Source organism: Anoplolepis gracilipes, chromosome 5, assembly GCF_047496725.1.
Source record: "Anoplolepis gracilipes chromosome 5, ASM4749672v1, whole genome shotgun sequence".
Classification (NCBI taxonomy): domain Eukaryota; kingdom Metazoa; phylum Arthropoda; class Insecta; order Hymenoptera; family Formicidae; genus Anoplolepis; species Anoplolepis gracilipes.
In genome coordinates this window covers 13,142,978-13,167,439 of record NC_132974.1, presented here as the reverse complement: position 1 = coordinate 13,167,439, position 24,462 = coordinate 13,142,978, and the positions used below count along the sequence as shown (strand labels likewise).

Genomic DNA, 24,462 nt, shown 5'->3' with positions numbered 1-24,462 from the left:
TATCTTGATAACATATTTCGCAAATTTTTGAATTTAAATTGTAATATCAATTACCAACAAAAAAATTTACCAATAATATTTCGCATAAACTGCGAAAATTATTGTAAATTTTATTTCATTTTTTCTAATCGAAGAAAGTATAACTAGGATATCCTAAATAAATGTAACAGAAAAACTCATTTATTATTATATACAGCTGAAACACATTTTATTATATACAATCATAACAAAATATATCCTGCTGAGTTTTTTTAATGTTGTCTTAGCATTTCTACAATATAAAAAATACTATATATGAACATTTATAAAAAAAAATTAAATTTCAAGTTTTGTTATATAAATGTGTACATGTATAATTATATATGTATGTGCATAGACATATCACACTTTATTTAAAAGGAAAACAATAATATAATAAACAATAACAATTAAAAATTCATCACCTTACCTTTCCAATTACAAAAATTCCTTTGCTGAGCCTACTGTCCCTTCCTCCAATTATTTTACAATACAGTATTTAACAGAAATTTATAAATCAAAAGAAGAAAAAAAGGAGATAAATATTAATGTTTTTATATGCAACTAGCTTATTAATTTTATCCTATTTCCATAGAAAAAAAATAAAGCATTAAACAATAATAGAATTAATATTGTTCTGATTATAATGAATTGTATCATTATTCATAATGCGAAAGGAATTCAATTATTACAAATATTTAAGACTAGCAAAAGATTACGAGTCTGAAAGAGAAGAGAAAATCTAATTTAAAAATAATTATATGCAGAGAATCTTTGCAATAATTAATGTAAATTCGCATTTAAATTAAAAAAATATACATACTGAAACAGTTTTATTTTTATACTATTCGTGCGGGATGACGTGAAAGATGCATTATTATTTTTAACAAATTGCATATATATTGAAGTATTTTCGAGATACCTATGTCAAATTACTTTTTCTTGAATAAAATACCTATGCGATCCTCGATAGCGCACGCTTGATTGTCGTTGTCTTGCGACAATTGATCACTGACAATGGCAGAAATTGAGTGGCCGTGGCAATACAGTTTCCCTCCGTTTTTTACGTGAGTATCGCTGTCAAAAAATGTACAATTACACAACGAAATTAAAACGCAACGTCAATGAACGCTGAGTTTGACAAGACATTCAACGCAAAAACGTGTTTCGATAAAAGCCCTCCGCATAGGTTAAGAATGTAAATCGAAAACGAAAGTATGTGGATTGTATATGTTTTTTGCAAAATGATATTAAATTGGAAAATCTCTCGGAATTCTATCTCTCACGCGTTTTTACGATCTCGCTTTATCGTTGCAGGCTTCAACCTCACGCGGATACCAGAGCCAAACAAATAGCGGCCTGGAAGGGTCTGGTACTCGAATATTATCGTATCACAAAACAGGCCGTCGTGGACGTGCGAGAAGTGCACACAAATCCTCTTTTTAATAACACCAATATAAATAGTATCCTTTTTCTTTGTTACAATGAAAGACAATTATTCTTAATATAATTTTTGTTACACATTCTACTCAATAGAATTTCTACATTTTACTAATGTATTTAACAACTTATTTATGTGCTTTCTTTCTCTCTTGTAATAGTTGCTTAATAATAATGTTATTTAATAGTTTATTCACATCTGCTGTTTACTGAGAATTCCTTAACAGAATAATAATAGGAAGGTTGCCGTCTGAAGCTGTGTTAATAATACTGGAAGAATTGGGAAAATCAGGAAACGCATCTCCATTGGATAAAAGCAAACAGAGATGGCTGGTTTATTGGCATACTTTGGAGGAATGGGGTGATATAATATATAATTGGGCGCAAGAGAATGGTTTTATTGGATCTGTGTGCACGTTATTCGAACTGACACAAGGAGAGGATACGACTGAGCAAGGTACATTGTATGATTCAGTTCAATTGTCAATTATATTGTTATACTCATATTTAGGTCAATTTCTTACATATGTATGTTTTTCAATTTATAGAATTTCATGGTCTTGATACAGAAGTATTAATCAGATCATTGAGGACACTGGAACCTGCCAGAAAAGCAGAGCTAATCTTATTTGATGATAATCAAGGTGTTAAATTCTTTTAACTCTTGGAAAAACTGTACAAGTATTATTGAAAATTGCACGAGTATAGATTATGTGAAATATAATATATTGAACTGCATATACTTGATGCGTTATAGCTTATAAATATTTGCATTTAGATATACATTTTTGTCAAATTTATGATTACACAAACGATGTAAAGGAAATATTGTTAAAATATAAGGTAATATTGTTTTTTTACAAATAATATGTGTTCATAAATGCAAACATTTATTTAACATAATATTAGCAATACATTTTTTCTTTTTTTCTTATAAAAAGTAAATCAAAATCACTAAGTATACCTAAAATTCGGATATAAGAATTGCGTTGAAATGAATAATGATTTTATTATCTGTGTACATTCTTTTTCAAGTATGAACTAATGTATCTCCAGTTATACACTCTCTTCAAGGTATATAAATCATACAAGTCAATACATAAGTCAAAACGAGAAAATGCAAAAATAAAAATAAAACTTCTTGGAATCGGAGTCAAAGTATTAAAATTGAAACGAACGAGTTACATAGAACGCAATGTGTTTACACTATTTCTGTATTAATTATTATTAGAACTTTTGTCAAACTTAATGAAATGTTTACTCCAAGCGCCTTAATTTAACTGAAATTTTTAGACTAATCTTCTAAAAGGCACTCTCATCACAAGAATAAATTCTTATAAATTACTTCGCTTCAAAACTACAACCTTTGAGAACAACTAGAGTATGTCGCATACTGTCGCAGAGTTAATATATCATATCTTTCTTGGGTTTTAATGCAAAAAGGTGAGAGCTATGACAAAGCGATGATTAAAAACTAAGATACTCTATAGACATATATACAGCATACTTGCTTGACATTTTTTTATGAATGGCTAAGCGAAGTAATTATAGACACGAAGACCATGGACATATTATTATGTGGAAATTAACCAGACTATTTTTTATGTACAATTAATTTGCACGGTTTCCTTAAATCAAATCTATAGAAAATTTAGTTAATATCATGCAGTGCATTCTGTATTAAAGACAGAGAAAGAGAAAGGGGAAGAAAGTAACATTGCTTTACCATCACAAATATGTTCCACTATAAATATGAACATGATCTGAATCATTATTTACAAGCTAATAGTATAATAATTTCTCCACATTCAATTTTCTTCTTCTCTCAGCTCTGGAGGTGTCGTTATTTTTCTCTTGAATAAAAGAATGTGTGGTTCTGAAAACATTCATTTGATTAAAATAAGTTTCTTGTTAATTGTAAACGCTAAAGAAACATAAGAACTACATGAATGTACTAAATGCATACCAGGTTCATGAATCATGTAATGCACCCATCCTTGACTCTGTTGGACTCCAATGGCTCTCCATTCCTGCTCAGACAGCAGATGAGTTCTTGGCACTAGTTTTACCATTTCTTTTGGCAAAACAACATGCCTATGAAATTTATGAGAAGAAAAAATAAATGATAAGAAAAAGAAAATATAAAAATAATAAATAAATGAGATATAAAAAATAATAAGTACGTGAGAAAAAATAAAAATAAAAAATATAATAAACCTTATAATCTCTTTTTATATAGAGATTTATATAAAATAAGTTGAAAAAAAATGAAAAATTTTCAAATTGTTTCTTTTATTTCAAAGAGTAATTTATTAATTTAAATAAAAATGAAGTTCATAAAGTTGCAAAATAAATTCTTATCAATTTGTTTTCCTCGATAAAAATTAATCATAATATTGTGCAAGATGACAAAAAATTCAGTAATCTTTTAATTCAATTTTATATGTCATTTTCTGAATTTAGTACAATTAAACAAAGAAAATAATTAGCTTTTCTTCCATAATTTTTTTAGTTTCAAATATTATAGTCTCTCATAATGTGATATATATAATTAATATATTTTCTCAAACTTTAATTTAACTTTTATACTTTAACCCAAAAAAAAATTTGTGAATATATATTAGCAATATTATTATCTCTTCTTATTTTCTTTGTATATATTCTTCACATTTATCCTTCTAATAGAAGACATTTCTTGCACTGAAATCACAAATTGCGAGAGAGGAACTACACATGTAAGCATTATTTCTCTTTCATCCGAACGCAACCGCTTGCGCTATGAAGGTCAAGAAATCATCGGATCCATTTAAACAGAAAAAAAAGGACAACTCGAGAAATGCTAATTTGGAATGAACGACAAGCTTTAACACAGACAAAACAAAGCAAATTGACAGCGCGAACTTTCTCGATTCGGCCATTTAAACTAAACGACGTGCTTAAATGTGCTTCGACACGTTCGCCGATCAGCAGGACGAAAAAAGATGAAAAAAAAAAAAAAAAAAAAGACAAGGAAAAAGATCGGACGAGAGGAAGGAAGAAGATGACTCAGACGCAGACGCAGAGTCGTCTCAGACTCGAGATTATGCAGGAAACGTCGAGTCTCGCGAGGAATCGAGATCAGCGGGGACTCTGTTTAGGAGAAGAAAGGGACTCCACAAAAGACTTCCTGCGTGCGGTGTCCTACCTGTACTCGTACTTGTCGTCGTAGTACTTGTTAGAGTAGTAGATGTGCGACATTCTGTCCTTTGGTTACACGCGAGAGATCACCGAGAGAGAGAGAGAGAGACTCGGGATTCGCGAAGAAATAAATACACGCACTTAAACACGAGACGAATTCTTCAAAAAGACCACTCGCGCTAGCGTGCGTACGCTGTCTAATTTGAAAGTTTAACGGATATGCCGGCCGAGCATGCGAGCCCCGGAAGAGGCCTCACTGCGCGAGTCAAGAGAGATTTTCATCGAGCTATCGCGACGCGTTTTTCCCACCGTCGTCGGTATCCTGGTGGTGACAGAAACATTGATCGATCGACGAGGATGATCGTCGTCGGCGAGTCGGGACGGTTCCTCCTCGCCGCTTCTCGCCAACCACCCAGGTTCCGTCTGTCAACTCACGTAGTCGCGGAATCAGCTGCGTCAAGCAGCTGCGCCAAGATGGCGCCAGATGGCGCGTCTGCCGAGCGCATCGTTCCCGAGAGGGAACGAGGTTAGACGCGTGAGGGATTTTGATTGATAATAATTTTTATTTTTCCTCCCATCGGGCGATGGAGAAATACTCACGTGACGACGACCGTAGATCGAGGAGGATGGAATACGACGAGGATCGTGGACGTAAGGATCGAACGTCGCGAAGGGATCGCGATCACGTGGAATCCAGGAGATCCAAGTCCGGACACAAATATTCGGAAAAGTCCGGCGAAAGGCGTAAAAAGTCAAAGGACGGAGATTCCCGTTCGCGTCGCGAATCGCGGAAGAAGTCTTCCAAACATAAAAACCGAAAGAGGTAGGTTTTTTCTGTTTCAAGACTCTTTGGCCTTTGTTTCGTAATAACTAAAGTGACCAGATGTTTAGTGCCTCGATGCGGTGTCCAAGTAAAAGAAAAAAAAATAAACCTTAATAAAACACGTGTTTATATTTTTATACATTTATTAATATATTTAAACTGCAAAAGACAGAGAGAGAGAGAGAGAAAACATTTCTTAATTTTTTACAAATTAATATAAATTAACAACACAAAATTAAATACTTTTTTTCCATAAAGTAAACATCAAAATTAAAATCAAAATTAAAATTTAACATAATAACATTAGTCTTAACTAACGCTGTCTATGAAACAACAATAGTAAAAATTATGTTAAAAAGTTAGAAACGTTAAATCTTTCTCTCTTTCTCTCTGGGACATTTTTTGGAACAATTTTAATGCGGGACAAAGAGCTTAGAACTCCGGAACGTCTGGTCACCTTAATAATAACGTATATTGATATATTTTTTTTTGTTCAGGGAGTCTTCATCGTCGTCGTCGTCCTCATCGTCCGATTCAAGTAAGCTTAGTAACGACTCATCCACAGATTCATCTTCAGATTCTACAAAATTGTTGGAGAAACTGCAAAAGCAGCGGCAGAAACAGATGGAGGAACGCAAACGTCAGAAAGAGATGATGAAGGTGACGGAAACGCCAGAAGAAAAACGCCTACGTCGCCTGAAAAAGAAGGAAGCCAAGGAGCGCAGACGTAAAGAGAGAATGGGCTGGGACAATGATTATTTACATTACACGAATACAGATAATCCATTTGGGGATGGCAATATTCTCTCCACCTTTGTGTGGTCGAAAAAATTGGGAAAAGAGGGTTTGCTCGGTGTTGGAAGAGAGGAATTGGAGATTCGTAACAGACACAAGCAGGAGGAGAATAAAAGAGAGTTGGAGAAGGTCAAGAAGAGGAGACAAGAGAGAGAATTGGAACGGCAACAGAGAGAGGAGGAAATGACCATGTTGCAGAGGGGCAAGGAGGCTGCTCAATTAGAGCAATGGGCTCGGCAGGAAGATCAATTTCATCTCGAGCAAGCTCGATTAAGATCCCGTATTAGAATTCAAGATGGTCGTGCGAAACCTATCGACCTTCTTGCAAAGTACATTAGCGCAGAGGAGGAGGTTGACGCGGTAGAAATGCATGAGCCATACACATACTTGCGAGGTTTGCAAGTGAAGGATTTGGAGGATCTCATAGAGGATATAAAGGTTTACAAGGAACTGGAAAGAGGCAAAAATTTAGACTACTGGAACGATATAACAGTGATTGTCGAGGATGAATTACATAAGCTCAGAAAGCTGGAACGGACGGAATACGAAGTTGGTAAGGGAGCAATTCTTTTTTTTTTTTTTTTTCTTGATTTTGTTGTTGTTTATACTATATTATATTTTTTTCAGCTGTTGGTAGAAGAGAAGGAATTCATGAATCAGTAGCCAAAGACGTTACAACCATCTTTAAAGGTAAAACTGCGACGCAGTTGGAAGCTTTACAGTTGCAGATTCAGGCGAAAATTACAGGAAAGCCAGAAGGTGTCGATATCGGATATTGGGAAAGCCTATTGTCGCAATTAAAAGGTAAGACAGATATGATGAATAATTTAAAAATGTATTAAAAAATTGTAAATAATAATTCATGTTATTCACGCTAAGTATTAAACGTATAGCCCATATGGCAAGGGCGAGACTTCGAGATCGACATCAAGAGAACCTGCGTAAAAAGCTGGAGGTTCTAATCGCCGAACAAGGTGTAGCTAGAGCGGAGAACGAAGCTGAAAGCTCACAAACGCAGGAGAGCGAGTCCTTGGCTAAGCAGGATGAGCCTTCCACGAGTATAGCGGTCGAAAAGGACGAAAATAGTCCAGAGTAAGTGATCTCTCCCTCCCATTAATTCCATTTGGCTTTTTTTTAATTTATTAAAATTTCATTTCGTTTTTCGCAATGATAACAAGGTAAACTATTATGTTACAGTGATGATCAGGAAACTAATGCTGCCAACGATCTATTGTCCGAATGCTTCCGCGAGTATGAAGCGGGTGGCTACTCACCCAATTATCTACTTTATTCGCAACTCGAACCGGGTACGCTAATTACACAGGTGGACGAGGACAATCAGCGACTGGAGTACGCGAGACAGCAGGTACTTAGTACCGGTAGAAAGATTCAGAATGTACTAACGACCGAAGAGCAAGCAATGCATCGGGAGGCGCGCAAGGGTATGGGTTCAGACGAAGCGCAGTTTAGTGTCGAGTCGTCGCTGGAAGCGCAGATCTATCTCTGGTCCGACAAGTATCGACCACGTAAGCCGCGTTACTTTAATCGCGTGCACACTGGCTTTGAGTGGAACAAGTACAACCAGACGCACTACGACATGGACAATCCGCCGCCCAAGATTGTACAAGGCTACAAGTTCAACATCTTCTATCCGGATCTCATCGACAAAAATACTACGCCGGAGTATTTTCTGGTATATGTATATGTTCTCTGTTTCCTTTGCGCGCGTAGATGTAGAATTCATTTAAATATTTTAATTTAAAATCTATATCACTGGATATGTCAACAATTAATCATCAATGTTTAACTTTCAGACACCTTGTGCCGACAATAAGGACTTTGCTATTTTGCGATTTCACGCGGGCCCACCTTATGAGGACATCGCGTTCAAGATCGTCAACCGGGAATGGGAATATTCGTACAAACGCGGATTCAGATGTCAGTTTCACAACAACATCTTTCAGTTGTGGTTTCATTTCAAGAGATACAGATACCGCCGTTAATGTAAAATATATATCATTATTTAATAATCATATTTTTATGGATAAAAACTTGTATATATATATATATTGTACCATTTTTTATTATATTGTACAATGCTACGCGAATAGACTTTTTAATATTATATTTATATAAAAAAAACTGACCGATGTGAACCTGGCGCCCGACTTTATGAAAAAAAAAAATTAATAATATAGTTCGTTTGTACGTCGTTTGTACCTGTTTGTACCACACTTTTTTTCGTTTGTACCTCAACCGGTTCGGAAATAAAAAATAATCAAAAAATGGCCAGCGCTCGACTTTAAGATATTTTAATTTCATTAATGCCATTCGATAGAGAATCGTTTGTACCTGTTTGTACCTTTTTTCAAATCGTTTGTACCTCAACCGGTTCGGAAATACGACCATTTTTAGTTTTAGAGTAACGCTATACCGATATTTCCGCTATTTTTTTAGATATCGCAAAACGGCCAACGGGGTTCGATAGAGAATCGTTTGTACCTGTTTGTACCTTTTTTCAAATCGTTTGTACCTCAACCGGTTCGGAAATACGGCCATTTTTAGTTTTAGAGTAACGCTATACTGGTATTTCCGCTATTTTTTTAGATATCGCGAAACGGCCAACGGGGTTCGAAAGAGAATCGTTTGTACCTGTTTGTACCTCTTTTCAAATCGTTTGTACCTCAACCGGTTCGGAAATACAGCGATTTTCGAGTTTTGAAATTAACGCTAAACTCGTATTTCCGCTATTTTTTTAGATATCGCGAAACGGCCAACGGGGTTCGAAAGAGAATCGTTTGTACCTGTTTGTACCTTTTTTCAAATCGTTTGTACCTCAACCGGTTCGGAAATACGACCATTTTTAGTTTTAGAGTAACGCTATACCGATATTTCCGCTATTTTTTTAGATATCGCAAAACGGCCAACGGGGTTCGATAGAGAATCGTTTGTACCTGTTTGTACCTTTTTTCAAATCGTTTGTACCTCAACCGGTTCGGAAATACGGCCATTTTTAGTTTTAGAGTAACGCTATACCGGTATTTCCGCTATTTTTTTAGATATCGCGAAACGGCCAACGGGGTTCGATAGAGAATCGTTTGTACCTGTTTGTACCTCTTTTCATTTTGTTTGTACCTCAACCGGTTTGGAAATACAGCGATTTTCGAGTTTTGAAATTAACGCTAAACTCGTATTTCCGCTATTTTTTTAGATATCGCGAAATGGCCAACGGGGTTTGATAGAGAATCGTTTGTACCTGTTTGTACCTTTTTTCAAATCGTTTGTACCTCAACCGGTTCGGAAATACGGCCATTTTTAGTTTTAGATTAACGCTATACCGGTATTTCCGCTATTTTTTTAGATATCGCGAAACGGCCAACGGGGTTCGATAGAGAATCGTTTGTACCTGTTTGTACCTCTTTTCATTTCGTTTGTACCTCAACCGGTTCGGAAATACAGCGATTTTCGAGTTTTGAAATTAACGCTAAACTCGTATTTCCGCTATTTTTTTAGATATCGCGAAACGGCCAACGGGGTTCGAAAGAGAATCGTTTGTACCTGTTTGTACCTTTTTTCAAATCGTTTGTACCTCAACCGGTTCGGAAATACGACCATTTTTAGTTTTAGAGTAACGCTATACCGATATTTCCGCTATTTTTTTAGATATCGCAAAACGGCCAACGGGGTTCGATAGAGAATCGTTTGTACCTGTTTGTACCTTTTTTCAAATCGTTTGTACCTCAACCGGTTCGGAAATACGGCCATTTTTAGTTTTAGAGTAACGCTATACTGGTATTTCCGCTATTTTTTTAGATATCGCGAAACGGCCAACGGGGTTCGAAAGAGAATCGTTTGTACCTGTTTGTACCTCTTTTCAAATCGTTTGTACCTCAACCGGTTCGGAAATACAGCGATTTTCGAGTTTTGAAATTAACGCTAAACTCGTATTTCCGCTATTTTTTTAGATATCGCGAAACGGCCAACGGGGTTCGAAAGAGAATCGTTTGTACCTGTTTGTACCTTTTTTCAAATCGTTTGTACCTCAACCGGTTCGGAAATACGACCATTTTTAGTTTTAGAGTAACGCTATACCGATATTTCCGCTATTTTTTTAGATATCGCAAAACGGCCAACGGGGTTCGATAGAGAATCGTTTGTACCTGTTTGTACCTTTTTTCAAATCGTTTGTACCTCAACCGGTTCGGAAATACGGCCATTTTTAGTTTTAGAGTAACGCTATACCGGTATTTCCGCTATTTTTTTAGATATCGCGAAACGGCCAACGGGGTTCGATAGAGAATCGTTTGTACCTGTTTGTACCTCTTTTCATTTTGTTTGTACCTCAACCGGTTTGGAAATACAGCGATTTTCGAGTTTTGAAATTAACGCTAAACTCGTATTTCCGCTATTTTTTTAGATATCGCGAAATGGCCAACGGGGTTTGATAGAGAATCGTTTGTACCTGTTTGTACCTTTTTTCAAATCGTTTGTACCTCAACCGGTTCGGAAATACGGCCATTTTTAGTTTTAGAGTAACGCTATACCGGTATTTCCGCTATTTTTTTAGATATCGCGAAACGGCCAACGGGGTTCGATAGAGAATCGTTTGTACCTGTTTGTACCTCTTTTCATTTCGTTTGTACCTCAACCGGTTCGGAAATACAGCGATTTTCGAGTTTTGAAATTAACGCTAAACTCGTATTTCCGCTATTTTTTTAGATATCGCGAAACGGCCAACGGGGTTCGAAAGAGAATCGTTTGTACCTGTTTGTACCTTTTTTCAAATCGTTTGTACCTCAACCGGTTCGGAAATACGACCATTTTTAGTTTTAGAGTAACGCTATACCGATATTTCCGCTATTTTTTTAGATATCGCAAAACGGCCAACGGGGTTCGATAGAGAATCGTTTGTACCTGTTTGTACCTTTTTTCAAATCGTTTGTACCTCAACCGGTTCGGAAATACGACCATTTTTAGTTTTAGAGTGACGCTATACCGATATTTCCGCTATTTTTTTAGATATCGCAAAACGGCCAACGGGGTTTGATAGAGAATCGTTTGTACCTGTTTGTACCTTTTTTCAAATCGTTTGTACCTCAACCGGTTCGGAAATACGGCCATTTTTAGTTTTAGAGTAACGCTATACCGGTATTTCCGCTATTTTTTTAGATATCGCGAAACGGCCAACGGGATTCATTTTTTTATAATAAAGATATATAATTTATAATGAATTATAAATGTAATTATATATATATATATATATAAAATAACGTTAACTCTAAAACTAAAAATAGTGGTATTTCCGAACCGGTTGAGGTACAAACGAAATGAAAAGAGGTACAAACAGGTACAAACGATTCTCTATCGAACCCCGTTGGCCGTTTCGCGATATCTAAAAAAATAGCGGAAATACCGGTATAGCGTTACTCTAAAACTAAAAATGGTCGTATTTCCGAACCGGTTGAGGTACAAACGATTTGAAAAAAGGTACAAACAGGTACAAACGATTCTCTATCAAACCCCGTTGGCCGTTTCGCGATATCTAAAAAAATAGCGGAAATACGAGTTTAGCGTTAATTTCAAAACTCGAAAATCGCTGTATTTCCAAACCGGTTGAGGTACAAACGAAATGAAAAGAGGTACAAACAGGTACAAACGATTCTCTATCGAACCCCGTTGGCCGTTTCGCGATATCTAAAAAAATAGCGAAAATACCGGTATAGCGTTACTCTAAAACTAAAAATGGTCGTATTTCCGAACCGGTTGAGGTACAAACGATTTGAAAAGAGGTACAAACAGGTACAAACGATTCTCTTTCGAACCCCGTTGGCCGTTTCGCGATATCTAAAAAAATAGCGGAAATACCGGTATAGCGTTACTCTAAAACTAAAAATGGCCGTATTTCCGAACCGGTTGAGGTACAAACGATTTGAAAAAAGGTACAAACAGGTACAAACGATTCTCTATCGAACCCCGTTGGCCGTTTTGCGATATCTAAAAAAATAGCGGAAATATCGGTATAGCGTTACTCTAAAACTAAAAATGATCGTATTTCCGAACCGGTTGAGGTACAAACCATTTGAAAAAAGGTACAAACAGGTACAAACGATTCTCTTTCGAACCCCGTTGGCCGTTTCGCGATATCTAAAAAAATAGCGGAAATACGAGTTTAGCGTTAATTTCAAAACTCGAAAATCGCTGTATTTCCGAACCGGTTGAGGTACAAACGATTTGAAAAGAGGTACAAACAGGTACAAACGATTCTCTTTCGAACCCCGTTGGCCGTTTCGCGATATCTAAAAAAATAGCGGAAATACCGGTATAGCGTTACTCTAAAACTAAAAATGGCCGTATTTCCGAACCGGTTGAGGTACAAACGATTTGAAAAGAGGTACAAACAGGTACAAACGATTCTCTTTCGAACCCCGTTGGCCGTTTCGCGATATCTAAAAAAATAGCGGAAATACCGGTATAGCGTTACTCTAAAACTAAAAATGGCCGTATTTCCGAACCGGTTGAGGTACAAACGATTTGAAAAAAGGTACAAACAGGTACAAACGATTCTCTATCGAACCCCGTTGGCCGTTTTGCGATATCTAAAAAAATAGCGGAAATATCGGTATAGCGTTACTCTAAAACTAAAAATGATCGTATTTCCGAACCGGTTGAGGTACAAACCATTTGAAAAAAGGTACAAACAGGTACAAACGATTCTCTTTCGAACCCCGTTGGCCGTTTCGCGATATCTAAAAAAATAGCGGAAATACGAGTTTAGCGTTAATTTCAAAACTCGAAAATCGCTGTATTTCCGAACCGGTTGAGGTACAAACGATTTGAAAAGAGGTACAAACAGGTACAAACGATTCTCTTTCGAACCCCGTTGGCTGTTTCGCGATATCTAAAAAAATAGCGGAAATACCGGTATAGCGTTACTCTAAAACTAAAAATGGCCGTATTTCCGAACCGGTTGAGGTACAAACGATTTGAAAAAAGGTACAAACAGGTACAAACGATTCTCTATCGAACCCCGTTGGCCGTTTTGCGATATCTAAAAAAATAGCGGAAATATCGGTATAGCGTTACTCTAAAACTAAAAATGGTCGTATTTCCGAACCGGTTGAGGTACAAACCATTTGAAAAAAGGTACAAACAGGTACAAACGATTCTCTTTCGAACCCCGTTGGCCGTTTCGCGATATCTAAAAAAATAGCGGAAATACGAGTTTAGCGTTAATTTCAAAACTCGAAAATCGCTGTATTTCCGAACCGGTTGAGGTACAAACGATTTGAAAAGAGGTACAAACAGGTACAAACGATTCTCTTTCGAACCCCGTTGGCCGTTTCGCGATATCTAAAAAAATAGCGAAAATACCGGTATAGCGTTACTCTAAAACTAAAAATGGCCGTATTTCCGAACCGGTTGAGGTACAAACGATTTGAAAAAAGGTACAAACAGGTACAAACGATTCTCTATCGAACCCCGTTGGCCGTTTCGCGATATCTAAAAAAATAGCGGAAATACGAGTTTAGCGTTAATTTCAAAACTCGAAAATCGCTGTATTTCCGAACCGGTTGAGGTACAAACGATTTGAAAAGAGGTACAAACAGGTACAAACGATTCTCTTTCGAACCCCGTTGGCCGTTTCGCGATATCTAAAAAAATAGCGGAAATACCGGTATAGCGTTACTCTAAAACTAAAAATGGCCGTATTTCCGAACCGGTTGAGGTACAAACGATTTGAAAAAAGGTACAAACAGGTACAAACGATTCTCTATCGAACCCCGTTGGCCGTTTTGCGATATCTAAAAAAATAGCGGAAATATCGGTATAGCGTTACTCTAAAACTAAAAATGGTCGTATTTCCGAACCGGTTGAGGTACAAACCATTTGAAAAAAGGTACAAACAGGTACAAACGATTCTCTTTCGAACCCCGTTGGCCGTTTCGCGATATCTAAAAAAATAGCGGAAATACGAGTTTAGCGTTAATTTCAAAACTCGAAAATCGCTGTATTTCCGAACCGGTTGAGGTACAAACGATTTGAAAAGAGGTACAAACAGGTACAAACGATTCTCTTTCGAACCCCGTTGGCCGTTTCGCGATATCTAAAAAAATAGCGAAAATACCGGTATAGCGTTACTCTAAAACTAAAAATGGCCGTATTTCCGAACCGGTTGAGGTACAAACGATTTGAAAAAAGGTACAAACAGGTACAAACGATTCTCTATCGAACCCCGTTGGCCGTTTTGCGATATCTAAAAAAATAGCGGAAATATCGGTATAGCGTTACTCTAAAACTAAAAATGGTCGTATTTCCGAACCGGTTGAGGTACAAACGATTTGAAAAAAGGTACAAACAGGTACAAACGATTCTCTATCGAATGGCATTAATGAAATTAAAATATCTTAAAGTCGAGCGCTGGCCATTTTTTGATTATTTTTTATTTCCGAACCGGTTGAGGTACAAACGAAAAAAAGTGTGGTACAAACAGGTACAAACGACGTACAAACGAACTATATTATTAATTTTTTTTTTTCATAAAGTCGGGCGCCAGGTTCACATCGGTAAAAAACTGAATACAAAAAAGGTCTATAGAAATATATATAGGGTGTTTTTTGTTTTACGGAACCGACTGTAGGTGATTATTTTATGGCAAAGCGCATGGTTCCCTTTGTGATTTCCACGTACTTTTATCGCCAACGACTTCCGCGCAGTGATGAGAACATACACTCGAGCGCCGAGTGTATAGCCGTTTTAAACGGTGGTCGTTGGATCGATTTTTGCTCTGCCACCTGTGTACTGTCACACAGTCGACCCTACACTCACACATATAGAAAGGTAAAAGCCGTCCGAAGCTAATGGCAATGTAAAGCCGAGCCTCAGTGCGCCGCGTAATTCGACGGTGAGGAGCTGCGCGTCGACGGGGAATTTGACTTCCGCTTTACGGTCACGCACAATTAAGAATACACGTTCGGAACTTGGTGCATGGACGATTACTTTTCGCGTATCCGCGTTAATGTGTGCGATTTGTAAAACAAAAAAAAAGGAGCCACGTTCTTGCATTTCTAACGCGAATGGTGTAAAGTAATTACTTCATCAATGTCGTCATTAAATTAATTAAAATTATCAAGTAGATTCGATAATCAATTTAGCAGATTGTAATACGGGATAACGCGTACTTATAGCCCGTCTTCATCGGGAGGAAAGATACACGTCTATGACGTCAAGCCGTCGAGTAACTTAGAGTCGAAGAAAAATAACACCCGTTTGTGTGGAAAAGTAAAAGATCGCTCAAACAGGCGTCGGAAAATGTTTCCTTTCCAACGTGACAGCTTTCCGAAACACATGTCACTAATGAGATAAATTGTAATATAATATAATACTTTATTTCTGAATGATATGAAATTGAAGGGGAATTTGATTAATAAATTTGATACTTTTTTTTGGTTTCACCTGTCATAAATCAATGTAAAGTTGTCAATGTTGGTGTAAATCGATGGAGAAAAAAATTTGTCGTGATGCAAAATATGATAAGTAATGCTCGCTTCGTGACACGAGCAGCGTGTAAATAACTCTGATATCCGCGATTTGTAAGATCACGAAATCGATAAAATCGATAAAATCGATAAAATGAAGTGGAAGAAAGGACCGTGTGAGTTTTTATCGGAGAAAACATTTCTCATACTAAAAGATGACTTGAAGATTTTTAAAGGTAATGTGTCTGTATCGTGTATTTTATCGCATACTTTATCGCAAACTGATCGATATACATATTAAATTAATAAATTATTAAAAAATTAATTTTTAAAAAAATAAGCTGTCATAGTTGTTAGTATCGAAATTACTCGATTGATATATCTAATAAAAATATTGTAAATATTTTTTATATAGAATGTCGAAAATAGAATTCAGAATTTAAAGATATAAATTTTTTTTTGGTTAATTGATAACAGATTAATAATAAAAAATATCATTTTATGCAATATTTTATAAATAATATAAATTCTTGAATAGAAATATTTTTTCTAATTTATCTCTGATTTCTTTTTAAATTGATTCAAAACTAAATGCCAACCAATTAAAAAAAGTCAATACCCATTTTAAGACAAAATTTTATCACAATTGAAATAATTTTGTAAAAAGAAAAAAATATTTTATGTTAAAATAAATATTATTTATTCTTTCTCGTATATTTGTTTCGAAATTTTCAAAAAAGTTTAGTATCTTCCGATCATTTAATTTTCAAACATTAATGCCAACCAATTAAAAAAAGTCAATATTTATTTTTAAAACAAAATTTTATCATAATTGAAATAATTTTGTTAAAAGAAAAAAATATTTTATTTTAAAATAAATATTATTTATTCTTTCTCGTATATTCGTTTCAAAATTCATTCGAAATTTTCAAAAAAGTTTAATATCTTCCAATCATTTAATTTTCAAACATTAAATTATTAACTACATATTTAATAATTCTACTGTTAATCTGATATCTTTAAAAAAACAATTACGTAAATTTTTTACAATTACGGTTTCTCTAATGGATATTAACTGATGTAAATTCACGCGTAACGATGTCGGTGCACGTTATCAACGATAGATCGTCTAAATAGGTGCGACCAAGAGAACGGACGGCGGGAGGACAACGCCGAGAAATGCGGCGAACACCGGCACCTGGCCGCCCAAGATGAAGCGCACGGATGGGTCCCTCGCGGAGGAACCGGAGAGGCCGAAGACGGCGAATCTCGCGCGACCGAGCGTGCTGGACCCCGCGCTCGTTGACAAGCTTGACATGTCGTTGCTGAGTAAGGAACTTCTGTGCGACTCGATGACGCGGTTCCAGCAGCCGACCGCAAACATGGACAGGTCGATCGGCGGGAACACGGGGACGGCGTCGTCGTCGTCGTCATCGTCATTGTCATCGTTGTTGCCGGTGCCGTCGTCGCCATCGGCTACAAGACGACGACGTCGCCGGAGCGCCGCCGCCGTCGCCGCCGCCGCCACCGCCTCGACGACGCCCATTACTTGGTCGTCCCGCGAAGACGCTCCTCCAGTGACGCGCCGTCAGCGAGCGAGTTTCGAGCCGCGGATCGCGACGGATCGTCAGATGGAGGAGATCGACCGATTGCGATCGCCCCGCGGAAATCAAAAGATCACGTCGCCCACAGGCACCGTGACACGGAACTCCGATGTCAGGAAACTCGACGATAATAATAATAGGTCGGTGATCTGATTGTGATTTATTAAATAGAATCGTTTAGTTTCGGCAAAATAGGAATTTAATAAAAATAATTTCTTCTTTTTTTTTTTTTGGAGGAGATAATAATGAAAATTTCATAAAAGTTTTAAGTAATACACACATTTTTCAAAGATTTTGTGTAATCGCATGTATCAAGGAATCTAGTTTGCATGTTGAAAAAAAAAAGTTTCTATATTTAAAAATTAAATTGTAAAATAAAAACTGTAATTTAAAAAGGTGGCTATCAAATAAACTAACATAACTGTTCGATCGAACAGCTGGCTGATGCATAGGCATGATAAGTAAAAACTGCTATTGTGAAAATACGTATAAATGTACATTTCTGCCAGAATAAGTTATTGAGACAATGCTAGATGTTGTATAGGTATAGGTAATGGCTTTACATAAGCCGAAATAACTACTTTTTCTTATAGTCTGCGAATACATCAAAAATAATGGCGTACCTTTTACATTTATACATTCCCTTAGCTATAGAAATTTCTTTCAAGTATTTTAGAACTTTAAATTTGTAAAAAATACATTAATAATATAAATTAATTATTTAGAACTTTAAATTTGTAAAAAATACATTAATAATATAAATTAATTATTCAGAAAAAAGCAAGGCACGGGCGTAAAATAAACAAACAATAAGTTATTGTAAATTATAAAATTATTAAAAAATATTACATCAAATGTTCGTATTTAATGGTTATTAAAACTTGAAAAAAAATCATGAATTTTATTCTCGAAAAATAATTATAGTATCAATTTAAAAATCTCAGTTAGTTCTATATTCGCATCTGATAACTGATAAATTAAAAATCGCAATGCTTGCATATTTAATCGCGTACTCTGTACTCACATATATATTAGAAACGGTCCTCTCAAAGTGCTGTCCACGGTGAAGAAAAAGAGCTCGCGGGTCGGTCTGCCAAACGATCTTGAAATATTCACCGCCACCGCGTCGTCGACGAGGAGCGCCCCGGAACCCTGCAAGACCTGCGGACGTCCGGATCAGCCGGAGAGATTTCATAGTCACCCAAAGGGCAGTCAGACCAAGATCAAGGACATCCCGACATCAACGTCAACGTCAGTGAAGTCGACTCCTGCGGTGCCGCCGGTGCCCAAGTCTATCCAGAAGCCGGTGGCATTAAACTTTCGCAGCGACCGGAATAGAAACAGGTCGGACGAGCCGGTCGCTTCTGAGGATCGTCCTTCCCAGGACTCGGGTCGCCAGGTCAGGTCGTCGCCGGCGTCGATGAAACGGGGCCCCAAGACGATCACGTGTTACATTTGCGGCCGGGAATTCGGCACCGCCAGTTTTCCCATACATGAGCCTAGGTGCATGCAGGTAAATAATTTCAATTGTCACATCTTGACACAATAATTAATAATTATTAAGAATTAATAAAAAATATTAACAATAATTAATAATTAACATTATTACTTATTCTTGATTATTAGTTATTAATAACTATTAATTATTATTAATAATTCTTAATTATGTATATTATGTAAATTTATAATGCAATAACGCGATACAATTTTCTACAAATTTAGTTTTGAGAAAAAAAAATTTAACATTCGCATCGCGCGAGTTATATAATTAAACTGCGTCTATTTTTTTGAATAAAAAAATCTCAGTCCTATCTCTTTTATAATATATAGTTGATAAATCATATAACTTAATTAAGCCTCTCGAAGTAGAATTATAAGAGATTAATCGAAGACTAGCTTCTTTATCCAAGTAAATTCCTCTTTGTGTGTGACATCGCGATTTTATCGCGGGAGCAACATATACACGGAAAGTTTATAATATAATAGAGCGCCTCTCGATAATGCGCGCGTGTAATAAGTCAAGGCCCTTTTGCAAAATCGATGGCGCGACGTGTTGTACGGCATCAAGCTCGATATCTCATAGATGCAGATTCGTGCAGGTGTAACTGACGTACGTCGTACAGGTAACTATAACGCACTATAAGCGTTCGGTAATTTGCGGGTTCTCTTATACTGGGTGTCTCCGATCGATCGACCGATATAGTCACGTTATTCGATCTTTATCTTGTCACGTTCGCGATCCTTGTAATCGATCAGCAAAATTCACATTTGCACAGTCACCTCTAACTCGATAGGTATATATATATATATATATATATATATTTTGCAATGACAGACATTAAGGAACAAGTTATAATGTCAACCACAACAGCAATGCCAATGCAATACTGCAATGTAAAATCGATACAACCGCATGTCGCGCATAAATCGTGCGAAAATTTTTTTAAGCATTTTTGTTAAAAGAAATAAATTTCTCCTTTTGTTTAACACTTTTTTTTTAATAATAATAAAATTGTGTAATATTAATTTTTTTTATTTTATATTAGTTACTTATTATCTTACCTATTTACTTATTGATCAATTATATTATTATCTATTTATTTTTATATTGACTAATTATTATTTTTCTGTATTATTTCATAAAAAATATATATTCATAAATAATATGCAGATATAAATTTGTAATGCAATTAATTATATACATGCTATTATAGAAATGGGATCGTGAGAATAATTTGCTGCCTCCATCTCAAAGACGACCCAGGCCGCAAAGACCCGCGGTCGGTGTCGAACATAGCGATTGGAACGCAGCCGCATGGGAACAAAGTCAGGTAGTTAATTTTTTTTAATTAACCGTGCAGCGTTAACAGACACATTACGAAGCGATTATCTTTACGCGAAAAGTGCATCACGCCGTTTCTACCTGAGCGGACGTCGGTGTCTGCGCTTCATTAATCTTGTCAAACGGTGACGTAACTTTCGTTGACCGATGATGCAAGAAATGATTTAAAGAATGCTCAATCGTATATTTAAAAATGTTCAGAAACACATCTCATTGCGAGTTAACGTCGACCGGAAAGAATTTGTTTCTATAAAATTGGAGATTTGGAAATATATTCAACTCATTTTACGTTTAAGATTTATAAATCATAATAAAAATATGTATCGCGAAGTGCGAACGTTTCGTGCCACTTGTAATTTTAGTGCGTGATTCTAAACGGAATATTAAAGATTGCTCTTAACATCTCATATGCATATAACTCACACGAACGCATACCAAATGAGAACCGTCCAAACAGACTTCGATTAATAAACATTTGCGTAAGAAATTCTGCTGAATTGTAGATTGGTCGTTAGATTGATAGAGCTTAATATATTTGCAAATCCAGCCAAGTATTACAGGCAAACAAAAAAAATGTATGTTTTTTAATGAATAAGTATTCTCCGGTTATTTCATAAATTATTAATTAGATCACCGCATTAATAATTATTAATTGCATTTCTATCGTGTGAAAAAATTTTTATATTAATTTTTATTTCTTTATATTTGTATATAAAATATACATTTAAAAATAGATATAAAATATTTGATTGTTATAATTTCTGTAAATAATCAATGGTAAACACTTATTGTTAGATTCTTTTACAAGCATAAAAATTGTTATATTCAATAAAAAGTGCAATATAATTGTGCGTATTTTGCACAAAAATTTTTTAAACAGGCACACCTTTTCTCATATTTTTTTTAAAGGTGATGATCAAAGATATGAGAACTTGAATTTTCTTTTAGGAGCAATTAGTTCCGTGCGCAAAGTGCGGAAGGACATTTTTACCGGAACGATTACCAATTCACGAGAGAAGCTGCAAGGCTACTCCAAAGGTACTAAAAATAAGCTTTTACTCGCCTAATCATTTTCATATTTTATTTCTTTCTCATCGACACCGTGTTTGTTTTTCTAGAACAACGAACGACTGGCAACGGCGAATGGACGTAATGTTATGCCACCAACTGTTCCTTGTCGGATTTGTGGACGAAATTTCGGCACCAGAAGCATCAAGATTCATGAGCCTCAGTGCAGTAGACGATGGCAGTTACAAAACGATTCGGCCAACGAGCAGAAAGATCAGCTGACCCTCCATAGGCAAAAATCGGCCAGAAATCAGGAAGGATCATCGTCGATGTATCCGGTGAGTCCTTACAGTAAAAAAATGCGCACGCATTTGAATTTCCGTAGTCGATCTCGTGTATAATGCATCTTTTTGTGCGAATAAATTTCTCTTAGTAATTAGCCTTTTTTCCAATAATTCTAATATTTAAAACAATGTATTTCTATGTAGCACTCTGTATAAACGATTTTGTTTGTCATTTGCAAAATAAAATATCTTATTTTATGCAAAATGTATGTGATTGTGTTGTGTGCGAGCATAAAGCAGATTTTGTGTGTGCTGTTACACGATTTCAATAAAAGATAACATGCAAGTATTAGCATATTCTTCGGACGAAACATTTAGTCGAAGATGAGAGAAGAGAAGAGGAAGAAGACGCATAAATCGCTTGATTCTAGGATATATCGCAAAAGAGGACCGTCACGTGTTACATTTGTGGTAGAGATTTCGGATCCTCCAGTATCGCCATTCACGAGCCGCAGTGCTTGAAGAAATGGCACGCCGAGAATGACAAACTGTCGCCGGCCCGAAGAAGAAAGGAGCCGATAAAACCTGATGTTATATACATACGTAAGTCAATTATATTCTTTCGATAATATTCTCACGCCTATATGTATAAGATGGAAATAAAGTCATCGGAGGAACTTTGCGATGAAAGTACACGCATTTGAAAAAAAAAAAGTTTGATATTTCGAACAAGAGATATGCATGATTTAATAAAAATTAAAAAAAAATTAAATAAAAGTAAAATAAATAAATATAATAATAAAAATAAAATTTAAAAAAATTTTGTATATCGTACTATATAGTATTATCGTACATCAGTGGAGGAAGTACATTCGCAGCACTTTCTATTTAAACATTAAAAATTAAACTTTCAGAGAACAGCGAGAAAAAGTATATTATTGATTGCTTGGTAAAAATTACAATTAAATGTTTTAACGTGTGTAAAGTAGAAGGACATATATGTTTTTTAAAGATACATATTAAATAAATTTTATTCTTTTTCTGTATAATTAAAAGGAATAAATAAATTTCGAAAACAAATTAATTTTAACTGTCATTTATTATCAAAAAATAATAAATAACTTAAAATTGATTTTTTTTTCGAAGTTTATAAGTATTTATTCGATACGTAATACACATTTGCCCTTTCGTACACATTTCTGTCTCTTACCTTGAGATTCATTCTGTCAGGGTCAAGAATAATACGTAAGACTCAAGTACCTATAGTGAGTCAATCGCTCACCGAAGCAATTACACGTGCATATATGATATATGAATCCGTAATGTTGGTTTATGCACCATCGTAGAATGAAAGTGGGTGGCAGATCTAATTTATTATACACGAATCGCAGATTATTCTTAGTTAAAAATGCTGTTGCTTTGAATCAATAATTCGTAGCAGAAAAACGTGACAAAAAAAAAAAAAATTTCGTTTACCTTAAACAAGTATATAAAAATGTAATTTCGAGATAAGAATTTTAAAATCCGAGAATCGTGATGCAAATATAGGATTATCACGGCGACTTTTAAAAGTTTAAATTTTCTAAAAAATTTGTTTCAACATTAATTTGTCGCGAAATTGAGGCGATTCGATTTGTTGATAATCAAACAGATTAGTTACCATTGTTTACCAACTTATCTCCGATGATATAATTGTTCGAGTACCTTTTTAAGATTTTTCCTGCACTTTTCAAGGTTCGATACAATCGGCAATGACGACTTCACTGTTCGCAGAAGATACCCGTTCGGGAAATATGGTGGTTGATCAGGCGGCGACGGCGGAGGCTAATTGGATGACGCATCTGAGTCAGCTGGTGCCGTGTAAACGTTGTGGAAGAACCTTTAATCCGGATCGCGTGAACATTCACGAGAATAGCTGCAAAGGAAATCGTTGAGAGACTATTATACTGCAATTTGCTCTTTGTTTAATCTTAGAAATTCGGGTGGACATGGATCATCTAACTATGAGCAAGCGGTAGAATATATAACAAATATATAACAAATCGCTATATCTTTTTTTTTAGAAGTGATTCTCATCTGTGTTTTTATATGAGGACTAAATATTACAATGCTAGCTCGCAATTTTTGTAATATTAGAGTGTGTCCGTACGGATATTTACAGTTTTATTTCATTTTTATTTAGGTTTGTATTACGTGATTCGAGTTATAATGATTCTTCTTGTTTAAAAGTGAGTAATAATTATAGTCTCTGTCTAAGAGACTTAAATTTATATGCAACAATTGACGTGCACTTTGCGTGAACACGAATTTATTAGACTGTCTCAATTGTTGGAATTGCGCATGTAATGCACGTTATATTTCTTAGAAACAAAAATTAATTATCTATAAAATACATAATGTATATACGAGATGTCTCAGAAATATCATTATTCCAGTTCGCGGATTTTTTTGTTAATCCATATTATCTTAGAAAATATATTTGATCGTGCGATTAATTTACATAACACAGAGTGGCTTTGTAATTGATTCAAATAAAATTTTATAAAATAAAATTTATTCGAAAAAGAACACATTGCGAAATGATAATCTTCTTAGCAGGAATCATATTTCAGATCGCAAAAAAAATACTTGCAATCACTTGTGTAAAAAGATATTTTTTTATCGTAGAAATGTAAACTTTATATATTTATTTTTTTTTTTTTTTTTAATTATTTTCTTAATCTAAACATCAATTATATATTATACAATCGACGTGACATTTTTCAAAACACATTTTTACTATCCATAGATGGCAGTAAGTGCAAGATTGCTTTTTAAACTGCGTTCGAAAACTCTACTCAGTTAATCCTGTGGAATGCACTGCAATGGGTGCATTTAGTATAACATCGATCATTGGACGTTCAGTGAGTGGCTATTCATGATTGGTGTTAACTTTTAGATTTTGGATAGATGTACAAGTATACACAAATCACGAAGAAATATTGAGTCGTGTTGT

The 24,462-nt window shown here is 35.4% G+C and overlaps 3 protein-coding genes and 1 long non-coding RNA gene across 4 annotated transcripts; 2 read left to right on the top strand and 2 right to left on the bottom strand.

Moving 5' to 3' along the window:
- The first annotated feature begins 873 nt into the window (after positions 1-873).
- Positions 874-2,361, top strand: Vps25 (vacuolar protein sorting 25). Its single transcript, XM_072892362.1, has 4 exons — positions 874-1,085; positions 1,336-1,481; positions 1,697-1,915; positions 2,007-2,361. Exons 1-4 carry the CDS (start codon positions 1,036-1,038, stop codon positions 2,117-2,119), a joined length of 528 nt encoding a protein of 175 aa, XP_072748463.1. The 5' UTR covers positions 874-1,035; the 3' UTR covers positions 2,120-2,361.
- On the bottom strand, positions 1,939-5,059 carry Cks30a (Cyclin-dependent kinase subunit 30A). Its single transcript, XM_072892364.1, has 3 exons — positions 4,643-5,059; positions 3,425-3,552; positions 1,939-3,334 (listed from the first exon to the last, which is right to left on the bottom strand). The coding sequence occupies exons 1-3, from the start codon at positions 4,693-4,695 to the stop codon at positions 3,267-3,269; spliced, it is 249 nt and encodes an 82-aa protein (XP_072748465.1). The 5' UTR covers positions 4,696-5,059; the 3' UTR covers positions 1,939-3,266.
- Positions 5,060-5,113: 54 nt separating this feature from the next.
- Positions 5,114-24,013, top strand: Cactin (cactin, spliceosome C complex subunit). The gene is made up of 12 exons (XM_072892365.1): positions 5,114-5,458; positions 5,956-6,806; positions 6,881-7,057; positions 7,147-7,345; positions 7,451-7,946; positions 16,947-17,473; positions 18,369-18,846; positions 20,048-20,164; positions 21,124-21,213; positions 21,294-21,521; positions 21,899-22,070; positions 23,202-24,013. The coding sequence occupies exons 1-12, from the start codon at positions 5,220-5,222 to the stop codon at positions 23,399-23,401; spliced, it is 3,774 nt and encodes a 1,257-aa protein (XP_072748466.1). The 5' UTR covers positions 5,114-5,219; the 3' UTR covers positions 23,402-24,013.
- Positions 10,270-11,192, bottom strand: LOC140665805 (uncharacterized). The gene is made up of 3 exons (XR_012046660.1): positions 11,028-11,192; positions 10,726-10,875; positions 10,270-10,573 (listed from the first exon to the last, which is right to left on the bottom strand). It is a non-coding gene; the product is annotated as an uncharacterized lncRNA (long non-coding RNA).
- Positions 24,014-24,462: the final 449 nt, after the last annotated feature.